Source organism: Lutra lutra, chromosome 2 (genome assembly GCF_902655055.1).
Source record: "Lutra lutra chromosome 2, mLutLut1.2, whole genome shotgun sequence".
Classification (NCBI taxonomy): Eukaryota; Metazoa; Chordata; class Mammalia; order Carnivora; family Mustelidae; genus Lutra; species Lutra lutra.
This window is the reverse complement of record NC_062279.1, coordinates 178653827-178667184: the sequence shown is the minus strand read 5'-3', so window position 1 is coordinate 178667184 and position 13358 is coordinate 178653827. Positions and strand designations below refer to the sequence as shown.

Sequence of the window (13358 nt, the reverse complement as noted above, 5' to 3'; positions counted from 1 at the left end):
ACAAAACAAATCACTGAACTGAACTGAGTGACACAAGGAAAAAAAACATGGTCACCACCTTTATCGAAACCATAACCACTTTGAGGAAGCATAGGACGACAGATATGTGACTCTGGGACAAATATTTCTGTGGGGATGATGGGAGCTTTCTTACCTCTCTGTGGTCATCTTGGTGAATATCTAGTAACATAAAAGGTAGTGAATATTCATTCAGTAATGATTGATATAGTAAGTAGTAGATACTATAGATATTCATAGGAGTAAAGATCATTTTATTTATTTGGTCAAGCAATTACTCGATTAAGACTTCATGATAGGCTAGAAAGGCAGTTTCTACCTTCAAGGCATTTACGGTTTGAGACTGGGAGACACACTGTAGATAAATAAGTACAATCAAAAGTTAGCAGGTACAGGGTAGATCAAAAGAATGGACCAGTGACTAATCATGTCAGGATGTAGAAAGGAATACCACAACATGTTTATCTTTCCAAATTACACTTCTTTTATTTTCTTTTTTATTCCTCTTCATAAAAACATTAAGTAATGATGGTAGAGACTGTAGAAAACATAAAGAAATGAGTTTAATTTTCTCATATAAAAGTTGAACTTTATTTATTCAAATAGCCTTTTACTCTAAGGTGAACTTACCTCCTATATGGACTTTAAGTTTCAATTTAGTGTGAGAATTTAACTAATAAATTAAAAATAATGCCCATTCCTTAGTTTACTCCAATCACAATTTACTCCTGCTCCCTCCTTCCTGTCCTTTTCAAAAGTTAGTTACCTATGTATTACTGTCACCCTAAGCCTGACTTACTTGTGTGTGTGTGTGTGTCCTTCTTGTAACTATCACTATGCCTGGTCCATGATAGGTGCTCAACAAATGTTTAGCAAATCAAAATGGAGTTTTTTCCCTTTTGACTCAACTGCTTAATACCTAGAGATATGTGGTGCTAATATTTAAGATGGATTGGTTCATTCTGTTTAAGTAGCACATAACCATTCACAGACCATTGAATTTAGTACTATTAAAGGGTAATTTTCCTTCTGGGAATTGTGCCTGTTGCAGATATATTTTACATATTCAGTCTTTTTTATCATCACTAGGCAGGTAAAGAGATTAAAATAAAAGGTATTTTCAAGTGTGCAGTTGTACATGTAGACTGCATTTGGAAATGGCTGTGTATTCCAAGAAAAATATGGAATTATTCAACATGCTTACACGCAAAACTATCCAGAAGTCACCTTTTTTAAAAGATGAAAATATTAATGTTTAATTTCTGTACTACACTAACCACCCAAATGACTTAGAAAAGCTATAACTTCCTCCATTTTGTATCAGTGTAATAAAACTCAATGGAATTAATCGTAAGCCTGTTTTACCCAATTTTATACTTTTGGCCCATTGTGATACTTTCAATTTGTTTTATTGTGTTTAATGTAATGTTTTTACTATTGCCTCTAATTCACACATTTTAACAACTTAAAAGAGAGCTTTTGTGTTTTATTTTTTCAAATAAGTTCCTTTTAGAATATGAAAATTTAATACTTCATAGCCTCTCAAACCTGTTGGAGAGAACTTCATGGCAAATTGCTTCGACATATGTTCTCTCCTTTCTTAGTATAGCCCTGTGACTAGGTATTTCTGTTCTTATTTCATTTTTACTGAGTAAAAAACTGAGGCCTCAAGGGGCTGAGACAGCTGGAAGCCATGCGTTTGTAGGTACCACCTGTAGAGCCACAGTTAGAGGGGAAGGATTTGGGTCCCTCTGTTCGTTCTCTCAAAATTCAGGTAAGCAAATCAGCCATACTACTGATGGCCAAATCACACAGGATATTTATGCTGAGTAATAATAATTGACATTGTGAACATTTACACATTCCAAGCCCCACCTAAGTGCTTTATATGTGTTAGCTCTTTAAGCCTTACCACGATTTTGTGGAAACAGAGGCACAAAGAAAATCGCCCAAGGAAAACACACCTAGTACATTATTAAACTAGGATGTGAGCCCAGCCAGTCTGCACTGTGATGCCTTAAATGTTATTGTCTTTGCCTGTGTTTCCATGAAAGGAACAGATTTAATGAAACAAATATTAACTGGTAATGTCTTCTAAACTACACTGCCTATCAGTAAACTTAGAGAAAGTTATCCTTGAACCATGTAATTCTGTGAAGTACTGTAGTGGAAATTGAATTTGTTTCCACATTCTAAGAGGTAATTTTATTAGTGGTCACTCATTAATTTTTTATATATTTAATATCTGATTAGAATTTTACTGTGTGGAAAATCCCTTCCTATTCATTATATAATTTAGAATTACAGAACTTCATAATATAAATGAATTTAGGGGCCAACCCCAACATTTTAACGACAAAGACCAAGTTTTAGAGAGGTTCCATGACGGACACAAAACACAAAGCACTTAACCAAGCTCAAAGCCAGATCTTCCAAGGTCATTCCCACACTGAAGAAAAATGTGAGCATAATAAATGAGTATTGTGTGTGTGTGTGTGTGTGTGTGTGTGCATGTTGTGTACTGACATTGTTTAAAAAAATAATATTTGTAGAGGGGCATGACTTAATTGGCTGACTTACATGTCTTCTAGGTAAGGCTGTCATTCCCCTGAAAGAGGATCAACTCCTAGATGAAAAATCCTAATCTGTTTAATGGCAAATAGCCAAATGAAAAGATTTAATTACCCAAATACTTTTGGGAAAGTTTCTAGGTATACGTATGTATGTATTGGATATTTTTAAATAATTAACTCCTTTTAAAAGTCAAATAAGTAACAGTTTTGCTTATTCATTGATTTGTTGCTTGTTCTAATAATTGCTGGTGAGCTTATTTATGTGATGGAAGAAAGCCCAGCTGGTAAGACCACCAAATTACATTTTGTTTTCTTTTCTTAAACTCAGTCTGTCTGATGCTCTAACTTGGAAGGCAACATGCTTTTAAGAAGATAATTTATATATTTATTCTATCACTAGTTGAAGAGACACAGAGAAGCTTCTGACACACATGTTTTTCCCATATATACAGGACTTGGACTTGGTGCTATTTAAATAATTTTTCATCTTGTGCTTAGGACATTTCCTGTGGCTTTGGTTCATTGAATGGAATAATGTAAAATTAGAGTTTTAAATTATCCCTGGAAGCCTGCAATTAGCAGTATTCTCAAGAAAACTAAGCAAATAGAGTAAATCATTACTTCCTATGCATTTTGTTCATTTTTCTTAAATTTCATGTCATAAAAAGCCCATAAATCATCTTATTATTGTATCTTAGCTCCAGTTTGAATCCACTAAGTTATCACTAATTATTTAAAATATGCTTAATCAAATTTCAGTAATAATACATAATGTGTTATGCATTATCAAAAATTCTGACATTAATCAAAAGGAAACTATTTGTTCCTGCTGGTGACTTGTACAGAAAACCATCTTAATATTCTGGACATTCAAAAGGGTGGACAAGATAAAGTTAAACCTTTTGCTTTAAGTCATAATAGAAATAGCTGAGCCAAACATCTGAGCCAGACTTACCTAAAGATAATTTATGATATAGAAGAAGTGAGAAATAAAAGTGTGTATTTGCTGTTTCTGGTTAATAATTGGATCTGTTCTAAGTTCTTAAAAAAGGAGATGTTCTTAAGATCATAATAACTTTTTTTCAGAATTTAAAGTCTGTAGTGGGAGATATTCTAAAGTGTTCATGCATTTTAAACACTCAGTGTTATAAAATATCATAAAATAGCCTGTGAGCTTTACCAGAGAACTTACTGTGAGCCTCCTCTAGATCCTAACACAGTGCCTGGCTCATAGTGATATTCCATACCACTTCACTGGCTAAACTGCTTAGTGCTTCCTTCACAGAAGTCTTCCTGGGTGTTCTGTCCTGTACTCCAAGAGCAATTCATTTCTGACGTACATACGTTGCATTCTATTGTACTGTGGAGTTTCTGCATTCATCTGTGTATGTATTGGGAGGACTGGGAGGAAGCTTATTTCCATGAATAAATTGTAGTGCCATTAGGCATAATAATCATATGTTATTTAGTTAGCTAACACATGAACTTTATATAACTCCCCAGCATATGTCATTAAGCATCTTTCTCCCAGTGAATAAAAACAGAATGAAATATTTGCTCTGGTGGTACCTAATACCCTTTTTCCATGCTGTTTTCCATTCTGATGTTACTTTTCTGCCTTGGTATCTCTATCAAATGCTCTATTCCCCAGCCTATTAACAGAAAAATGATTTCTCATCACTCAATTATGCTTAGATATAAATTGGTTTTCCAGGTATTTGAAGTTAATCTTTTAGTCATTATTGGGAATGAAAATCACACATTCTTCTGTGGGGATTTCTGGTTAAAGTAATGCAGAAGACAGACATAAGAGGTAAAAAGCATTTATTTATATCCTATTTTGGAGTAGACCAGTGGGCCTCATGCTAGTGTGAGGTCACACGCACCCATAAAGATAATTAGATAAATAGATGCTACACGTCCTCTACCACCCTGAGCTCCACATAAACACATACATGCAAACTCTTGAGCAAACTTAAAATCTTCAGAGATGTCCCTAAACATCTGTACATTAGAAAAAAAATTACAATGATGCACTCTGATTGTTGAGATTTATTTTATTAGACCATTTTATATGGTATTTCATTTGATCTCAACCTATGGGGAAAGTACTATTACCCCACTTTACAGATGAGAAAATTGAGGCTTAGAGGAGCTATGTACCTTGCTCAAGGCCACTAGACTATTTTCCATAGAGCTAGAATTTGATTCCAGATCACTAGGGCTTTAAACCCATTTCCATTTCAATATCATTACCACTAAAATCTGATGCCACTGAAACACTGATCCTACAAGTAATGCTGGAGAAGTTGGCTAATGCCGGTGTGGGTCTATTAGTCAGGGTGCCAGAAGAAAGAGAAGGCATATCCAGTTGGGTAATTTGAGAAAAGTTAAATATTGACAGTTTACAACAGAGTGTCAGTACCCTCATGCCAATTACAGTGGACATGGTGAACACTGTAGGCCTGAAGATGTGAACCTCTGTTTAATAGACTATGGAAAGAGAGGTTCCAGAAGGAGGGAAGGGAGAGGGAGAGAGGACAGAGCTGCCAGACAGGGCTATGCCTCTTGGTCCAGGAATACAGTGAGATCCTGAAATCCTGGGGGCAGGATGGGATGAGGGCACGGTCTTGCTAGTCTTTATCATTGGCTGAATTCAACTGAAAGCCAGAAGGCAAGGGAGCCTTAAGGACATAGTTGTGCCCATCAGCCACTAAGGAGAAAGGAATGTTGAGAATGGATCTGGTTTAGTAAGCAAAGAGTGTTAATCAGTACATCTTCTCTGCCCCCATCCCTCAGACCCACCCCCATTCTCTCTTACCCTAAGTGAAAATGGCAGAGACTTTAAAAAAAAAAAAAAAAGCTGTTAGGTTTTGTGCTCCTTAATCCATGGTTGTGATATTTTTGAAATGTATTGGTGTCCTTTCTTAGAGTTTTACTGTATTGTGAACAAGGGAAGTATGAAATATTAGTTAAGACCTTCCCTCAAACATGTACATCTTCTTTAAAGTTTTGAGGATTTTTTTTTATTTGTTTGTTTTTGGTTATGTCAATTCAGATACAGTTTACATAACAAAAGGCACCCATTTTAGTTATATAATTCTATCAATTTTCACAAATGTATACTGTCCTAGAGCTAACACTACAGTCAAGATATAGAATATTTCCATCATTCCAAAAAGTTCCAAAGCATTTTTTAATCTTTAATCCCACCCAAGTCAAACTTCATCCTTTTAAATATTTGGTATCCTCTTTTGCTTCTTCTTATTGTAAATAGGAAAATTGGTAATATTGCCCAATAGAATGTTACAGATAGTAGATGTTTTTATGGCAAGTACTTTTTTTATAAAAGCTGATTTGTGTCCCCACTTTTCTGAGTAGTATAAAGTATTTTTTACTATATATTAGACTGATTTACTAAATATTACTATACTTATTTACTATATTTATTATTTATATTATAGATTATATTATTTAATATAATATGTACTTATATTTTATATATATTATATATGCTTATATTTTATAATGTTATATAGAATTATATATGTCATATATAATTATATATTATATATAGTTTTAAAGATTTTATTTATTTATTTAAGAGACAGAGATCACAAGTAGGCAGAGAGGCAGGCAGAGAGTGAGGAGGGAAGCAGTCTCCCTGTCTGCCGAGCAGAAAGCCCGATGGTATGGGGCTCGATCCCAGGACCCTGGGATCATGACCTGAGCCGAAGGCAGAGGCTTAACCCACTGAGCCCCCCAGGCACCCCTATATATTATATATTTATTATTATTTACTATATATAATTCATTTACTATATATTAGACTGAGGAAAGATTCATAATCTTGGCTACAGATTGAAATCACCTAGTTCTATTAAATGGCCCAAAGGCCTGATAGCATCTTATTATAGTGGGATGTTAGGGTTAAGACCAAGGCATCAATAATCTAAGCTTTCCAGATAATTCCATATGTGGTCAAACCTGAGACCCTATAGATCAGACCAATTGTTCTCAACTTTGGCTACACAATAGAATCTTCTGAGCAATTGCTTAAAAATACTGATGCCTTTCCCCACTACCCATTCTGATTTATATGACCTGTTTATAAAAGTTGACTACAGGAAAAAAAAATAAGATTTGAGTAACATATTTCTCAATGGTTAGGCTTTAGTTAATCAAGGTTTTATTATAGTTCTGTGTATCTGGTAGCATTCAGTAAATGTTAAATGGAGGTCCTAATCCCAAAGCAGAGGCAAGAAGAATAAAATATGCTCCCTCTTGGAAGTAAACTGTTTGTGTATTTGAAATAATTATCTTGGCAAACTATCACTTTCTGAAAATTGTCCTCCTAGGTAATTTACCTCAATGGTAAACCTTGTATTTTAAGAAAATACTGTATTTCAATTTTATTTTTTCATCATACTATTAGGCACATGTATATCTTGCCTCACTTTCATAATTCTCTTCAAGGAAATAGACAGAAAACAAGATTAAGAGACTGAGGATAAGATTTAAACCAATCTCCCACTTGGAAACATAAATGAGGCTATTGAGCCTCTGAACCTGAAGAGTCCTACTATGTAAAATAGAGCAATGGAACTTTCTGCTTTTATAATGTAGATATATACACAAAGGACTCCTAGCCAATAAGTAGAACAAAAATGAACTAAATGTCTCATGAAACAGTTATGGGACTAACAAAATATGTACATATAATATCTTTTTAGATTTCAGGAACTAGTAACTAAAATAACAAAAATCTTCTTTTCAGCATAAAGTTATTGATGATTTTTTATGGCAGAAATGCTCATTAACAAAGCCCCTAAACTCGATTCTATAAATAATTAATCAGCATCACACATGTTTCAATGTGCATTAATAAAGCTAAGTGTCGTATTTAATCCCTCAAATATAAATTAATGCAACAAACAGTGATTTTTTTTGAAGATAAATGTTCTTGGTTTAAAATTTTAAAAATATAAAGCTTATTTAATTTGACCTTCCCACTACTCACTTAATTATTCTACTTGTTATTTTTTTTTCTTTTCTTTTCTTTTTAGGACCACCTCAGAAAGTAGTGTCACCTAACCAAGAACATGAAGATAGGAAACATGATAAAGTCACAGATAAAGGAAGTGAAAGTGGGACTTCCTGTAATGAGCTCTCCACTTCCAGCTGTGACAGCCACTCAGAGGCCAGCACTCCCCAGGACAACCCACCCAGTGCCCAGCAGGCAACAGCTCACCAACCCAACACCTTAACATTGGATCGCCCTTCCAAAAAGGCACCTGCGCAATGGATGCCCCCACCAGACAAACGCCGAAACAGTGAACTCTTTCAGACACTCATCAGCAAGTCCCGGGAAACGAATCTATCCAAAAAGAAAGTCTGTGAGAAGCTAAGTGTGGAAGAAGAAATGAAAAAGTGTATTCAGGATTTTAAAAAAATCCACATTCCCGATTATTTTCCAGAGCGCAAACGCCAGTGGCAGTCTGAACTGTTGCAGAAGTACGGCTTATAGTAATCGTCACATTCCTGCCGCGTTTCAGTGACGTTCGATGTTTACTACAGCGTTGCCGCCTGACTATATCCTAACAATGGTCAGTGTGATTCTTGCTGCTCTTCCTTTTTGTGAACAGTGGACGTGGGACAGTCTTTTCTTTCATTCTTTTTTGTTGTTGTTGTTTTTAGAAATAGGATTTTGAAAAAAGAATAAAAAACAAATGTGAATTCAAAATGGCATATCTGATTCAAACCATTTTGCAAGAATGAAAGTAAAATGTGCATGATCAAGAAGCTTCGCATCTTGATTTTTTGAACTGTGGTCAACTGGATATGTTAGTCATTTTGTAACTCGCCAAAAACAAATCATCGTATCGCTCCAACGAAACTGACAATATGGGTGAAGCAACATCGAGTGAAATGTTCGATGATGGTTTGGGGGACCCAAATCCAAAACTGTTTAAATGTTAATGCAATAAAACAAGTTATTATTTTTGCATGAACACAATGTAACAAATAAATCACAAGACGTAGGGAAGATTTGTTTATTGCTTGGAAAGAAAAAATTATAAAAAAATTAAGAAAAAAAAAGTGTTTTAGGCAAAGCCTGTAAATGTAAACTGTCTAGGAGATTGATTTTATTTGTTCTGGATCTGTGATATTTTTGTGTATGTGTATGGTGTTCTGTATGTTAAGATGGTGTAAATATGCCTTATGCTGTTGTGTTATGGCACTGACATTCATCTATTAATGCTAGTCATGATTATTTCTGTGAAATGAGTCCTTACATCAGGCTGTGAAAATTGGTCTAATGATGCTCTGAAAGATCCTATTATCGTGTTAATCAAAATAATTGAGGGAAATGGTAAAAAGCTTTATGCATTTATTAAAAAAAGGAAAATATATTAGAATTCCTCGATTTCTGTTGACTCTTCTTTGAAAATACTCAATTGTCACGTTGTCCTCCATGTTCCTTTAAAATCCCAAGCTGGAGAATGATATGTTCAACTGTAATGTTGACAAGTTAGAATTTTAACATAATTCAAAATGGATATAGAGTCCAATCCAGATAGCCCTGGGATTGATTAATAAACCCTTAACCCACAAGAGAAGAAGACTTCAGTTGAGAATGCACTAAACTTCTAGTCTGGCTGACAACCAGATTGAAAGCTTCTCTAAAAACAATTGGGAAGTTACCTCCTACAAATTAAGAGACAAAAATGTCAATAGCAAGTGGAAAGTTTAGCCTGAATGACAAAAGCTTTCTTCCTGATTGCATGTATGGAAATGAGCTTTCTTACCACAAGCTATAGTTTTTGCCTCACCATCTCTACAGAAAGAAATACATAATATGAAATTTCACTAAGAAAGAGGCTGAGAGAGAAGGTAAAAATATCTTCAAGAATTGTAGAGGTCCACCTCTGTGGTGGGTTAAAACAAAAGTTGAGTAGCACTGGTATCATTTCTTTAATACTACAAGGAGATAAGCATTATTAACTCAAAAACGTTTTAATCTACATACATTTTTAGGTATTCTTAGATGTCTCAACCTACTATTATATAAAATACCATCTACAGTAGACTATTAAAGAAAACACAGATATGTGATTGAGCTTGAATTAACTATCAGGCTTTCGAGAAAGAGCTACTCTCAAATTCTGCATTTCCTTTTGGGAAGGTTGGGAGTCTTTCCAAAGCCTGATGTGGCTGTAACATGCTGGTTAAATTAAAAAAGTTGGTGGTTGGATTATCACAGATCAAATCCCACCTCTACCACTTATGACCTGTGTGATCTTAGGGATAATGGGGATGATACTAATATAAAGAAGACTTAAATGATGTAATTGAAGAAAAGCATCACTACTACTGCTCTTGGAGATAGAGGGAAAAGGGGAAGTGGTGGTCTTACTAGAATCCAGGAACCAAGGCTAACAGATGGAGAACTTGGAATACGGATGAACAAGTTGTCCAGTAAGAACTCTAGCCACTAAAGAGTCACAATCACTTCCACAGATGTCTCCCAAAACAAAAAGGAAGGGGAGGGAGGTGCATGATCTTAGCTTCCCAATATCCCAGCAGATGTTCTCCATTGTTCTAATATGAATGGAAACCAGTTGGTAAAGGAGCCTTGGAAATATAATTTATAGAGGTGATCCCCTTGTGATAGAAAGCGCAGCAAGTGAAGGACAGCGAATAGATCTGAAAAACACTTTACACCCTGGTCTGTTTTTTCCCAACATAGAACTTCAAACAGAATTGCAATGGAAGGAATTTAGTAAATGTGGACTATTTCATCTATCCTTAGGAAATAAGAACCCATTTCAATAATAGTCCATTGAACAATTACCATAGACCAAGTATTTGGCTCAAAGGTTAACGAGACATTCAGAAATATGAATTACCAGATATTGCTCTTGGGAAGAAACTTATGGTCTGATTCTCCCAAACCATTATGCTTTCACCAGAGGCTAGAATCTGGCTCACCACATTTGGGGTTACAAGGGTATCAAGGAAAGTAGCTAGAATGGAGGTTCTTCCCTAAACAAAAGGAGACTCCAGACTTAAATATGAGTCAGGCTAAAACTAATGTATAAATCTTCTTTTCCAAAGAATCAGGAGATAAAATCTGGAGGATCACCAAAAGCCAAAAGTGCTCAAAGCTGATGCTGAAGTTGAGTATTTATGGACAATAAATGTATTTTGGGGCTCACATATATACTCTTTGAGTATTTATGGAGTCCACGTGGTTTACCTTTGTTTGCTACAGTAGACACTCAACTTGTGATCTGATGTCTTATTGTTGTTATTGTAAATGGAAACATATTGAGTACTAAAATCAAAACAAGATGTAAAAGTTAATTGTGAGATATTCAAGTTTGAAGTGGACTAGACCTATTTTTCCCAATTTCTCCCACTAAATATAACTAAAAACCCTAGATCTATATAAACACACTTAAGAGACTCTGAAAGACTGAGAGAAGAAGGAAAGGTAGGTAGGGATATTGGGACCCAAAGAACAACATGGTGATGAGTTTCCTGGGTTTTCTTTTGACCTCATATACCCCAATCTTGGAGCTGAAGAAGTACCCAGGAACCCAGAAAGAGTTTCAGGTGCAGACAAAACACACACACACACACACACACACACACACACACACACACACACACACACAGAGTCCTGCTCTCTCTAGCCACAGGGCCAAGAAAGGACAGCCTAGGAACTTAGCAAAACAGAAAAAGTTTAGACAGTAACTGCTATGCCATTTAAGTTTGCAGGTAAATGGACACAACTGCATTACATAATAATTTTAAGTCTCCCCACTTTTTAAATAAAGATTTATTTATTTATTTGAGAGAGACACAGAGAGCAAGCAGGGGAAAGGGAAATGGGAGAGGGAGTGAGAAAATCTCAAGCAGACTTCCCACTGAGCATGGAGCCCAGGGACCATGACATCATGACCTAAGCTGAAATCAGGAGTCAGATGCTTACCCAACTGACCCACCCAGGCACCCCAAGATTGCCACTTTTTTAAAGACTTTCTTAGAGTGGTTTAAGTTCATAGAAAACCCAAGAGGAAGGTACAGAGATTGCCTATGTACCCTCTATCCCATCCATTCCTAGCCTCCTCCACTATCAACGTCCAGCACCAGAGAGGTACATTTGCTACAATCGATGGACCCACATTGACGCATCTGATCTTTTTACTATCTACAAGGGTTTGCCTTTTCCATAACATTACATAGTCAGAATTATCTAGTATATTGACTTTTCAGATTAGCTTCTTTAAGTTAGTAAAATACATTCAAGTTTCCTCCATGTATTTTTGCGGCTGAATAGCTCATTTCCTTTGAGCGCTGAATTATATTCCCTTGTTTGGATGTCTCACAGTTTGTCCATTCACCTTACTGAATGACAACATGGTCACTTCCAAGTTATGGCAGCTATGAATGAGCTGCTGGAAACATCCATGTACAGGTTTTTGTGGGGACGTAAGTTTTCAACTCCTTTGGGTGGATAAATACCAAGGAATGTGATTGCCGGATCATATGGTAAGATTATATTTGGTTTCGGAAGGATCCATCAGATGGTCTTCCAAAGTAGCTGTGCCATTCTGCATTTCTGTCAGCAGCGAATAAGGCTTCCTATTGTTTCACACCTCGGCTTCGTTTGGTATTGCTGGTGTTCCAGATTTGGGCCATTCTAATAGGTTTGTTGTAGTATTTCATTGTTTTGTTTTGTTTTTTAAGATTTATTTATTTATTTGACAGACAGAGATCACAAGAAGGCAGAGAGGCAGGCAGAGAGAGAGAGGGAAGCAGGCTCCCTGCTGAGCAGAGAGCCCGATGCAGGGCTCGATCCCAGGACCCTGGGATCATGACCTGAGCCAAAGGCAGAGGCTTAACCCACTGAGCCACCCAGGCGCCCCAATATTTCATTGTTTTTATTTGTATTTCCCTGATTACTAATGTGAATTATCTTTTCACTTCTTTTTTTTTTTTTTTTTCCATCTGTATAACTTCTTTGGCGACATGTCTGTTAGGGTCACTGGCTCAGTTTTTAATCAGGTTGTTTGTTTTTTATTGCTAAATGTTAAGAATCCTTTGTATATTTTGGATAATAGTCCTTTATCAGACACTTCTTTTGCAAAAATTTCTCCTAGTCTGTGGCTTGTTCTATCATTCTCTGGACATTGTGTTTCACAGAGTAGAAGTTTATCATTTTTTTAAACATTTCATTTATTCATTTGAGAGAGAGAGACAAAGAGTACAAATGGGTGGAGGGGCAGAGGGAGAGGGAGAAGCAGACTTTCTGCTGAGTGGAGAGCCCCATGTGGGGCTCAATCCCAGGACCCCGGGATTATGACCTGAGCTGAAGGCAGACACTTAACAATCTAAGTCACATAGGTGCCCCAGAAGTATTTCGTTTTTTAAAAAGTTTGATGAAGTCCAGCTTATCAATTATTTCTTTCATGGATATTGTATTTGGTGATGCATCTAAAAATTCATTATCATACTCGAGGTCACTAGGTTTTCTTCTGTGTTATCTCCAATCTAAGAGATCTGTAGTTTTTCATCCTACATTTAGGTCTGTGATCCATTGTTTTTTGGTCTGTTATTCATTTTGAGTTAATTTTTGTGAAAGGTATAAGGTTTGTGTCCAGGTTGATTTTTTTGCATGTGGATGCTCAATTGTTTCAGAACAATTTGTTCCATTAAAAAAAAAAAAAAACTCCATTGTATTGCCTTTACTCTTTTATC

The 13358-nt window shown here is 35.8% G+C and overlaps 1 protein-coding gene across 1 annotated transcript in view; it reads left to right on the top strand.

Annotated features, from left to right (window-relative positions):
- The window catches only part of KCTD8 (potassium channel tetramerization domain containing 8), a 266138-nt gene extending 256833 nt beyond the window's left edge, over positions 1-9305 (top strand). Inside the window, exon 2 of the mRNA XM_047719200.1 lies at positions 7658-9305. Coding sequence (XP_047575156.1) covers positions 7658-8118 — 461 coding nt within the window. The 3' untranslated portion in view covers positions 8119-9305. The remainder of the gene's footprint in view (positions 1-7657) is intronic.
- The last annotated feature ends 4053 nt before the right edge of the window (positions 9306-13358 follow it).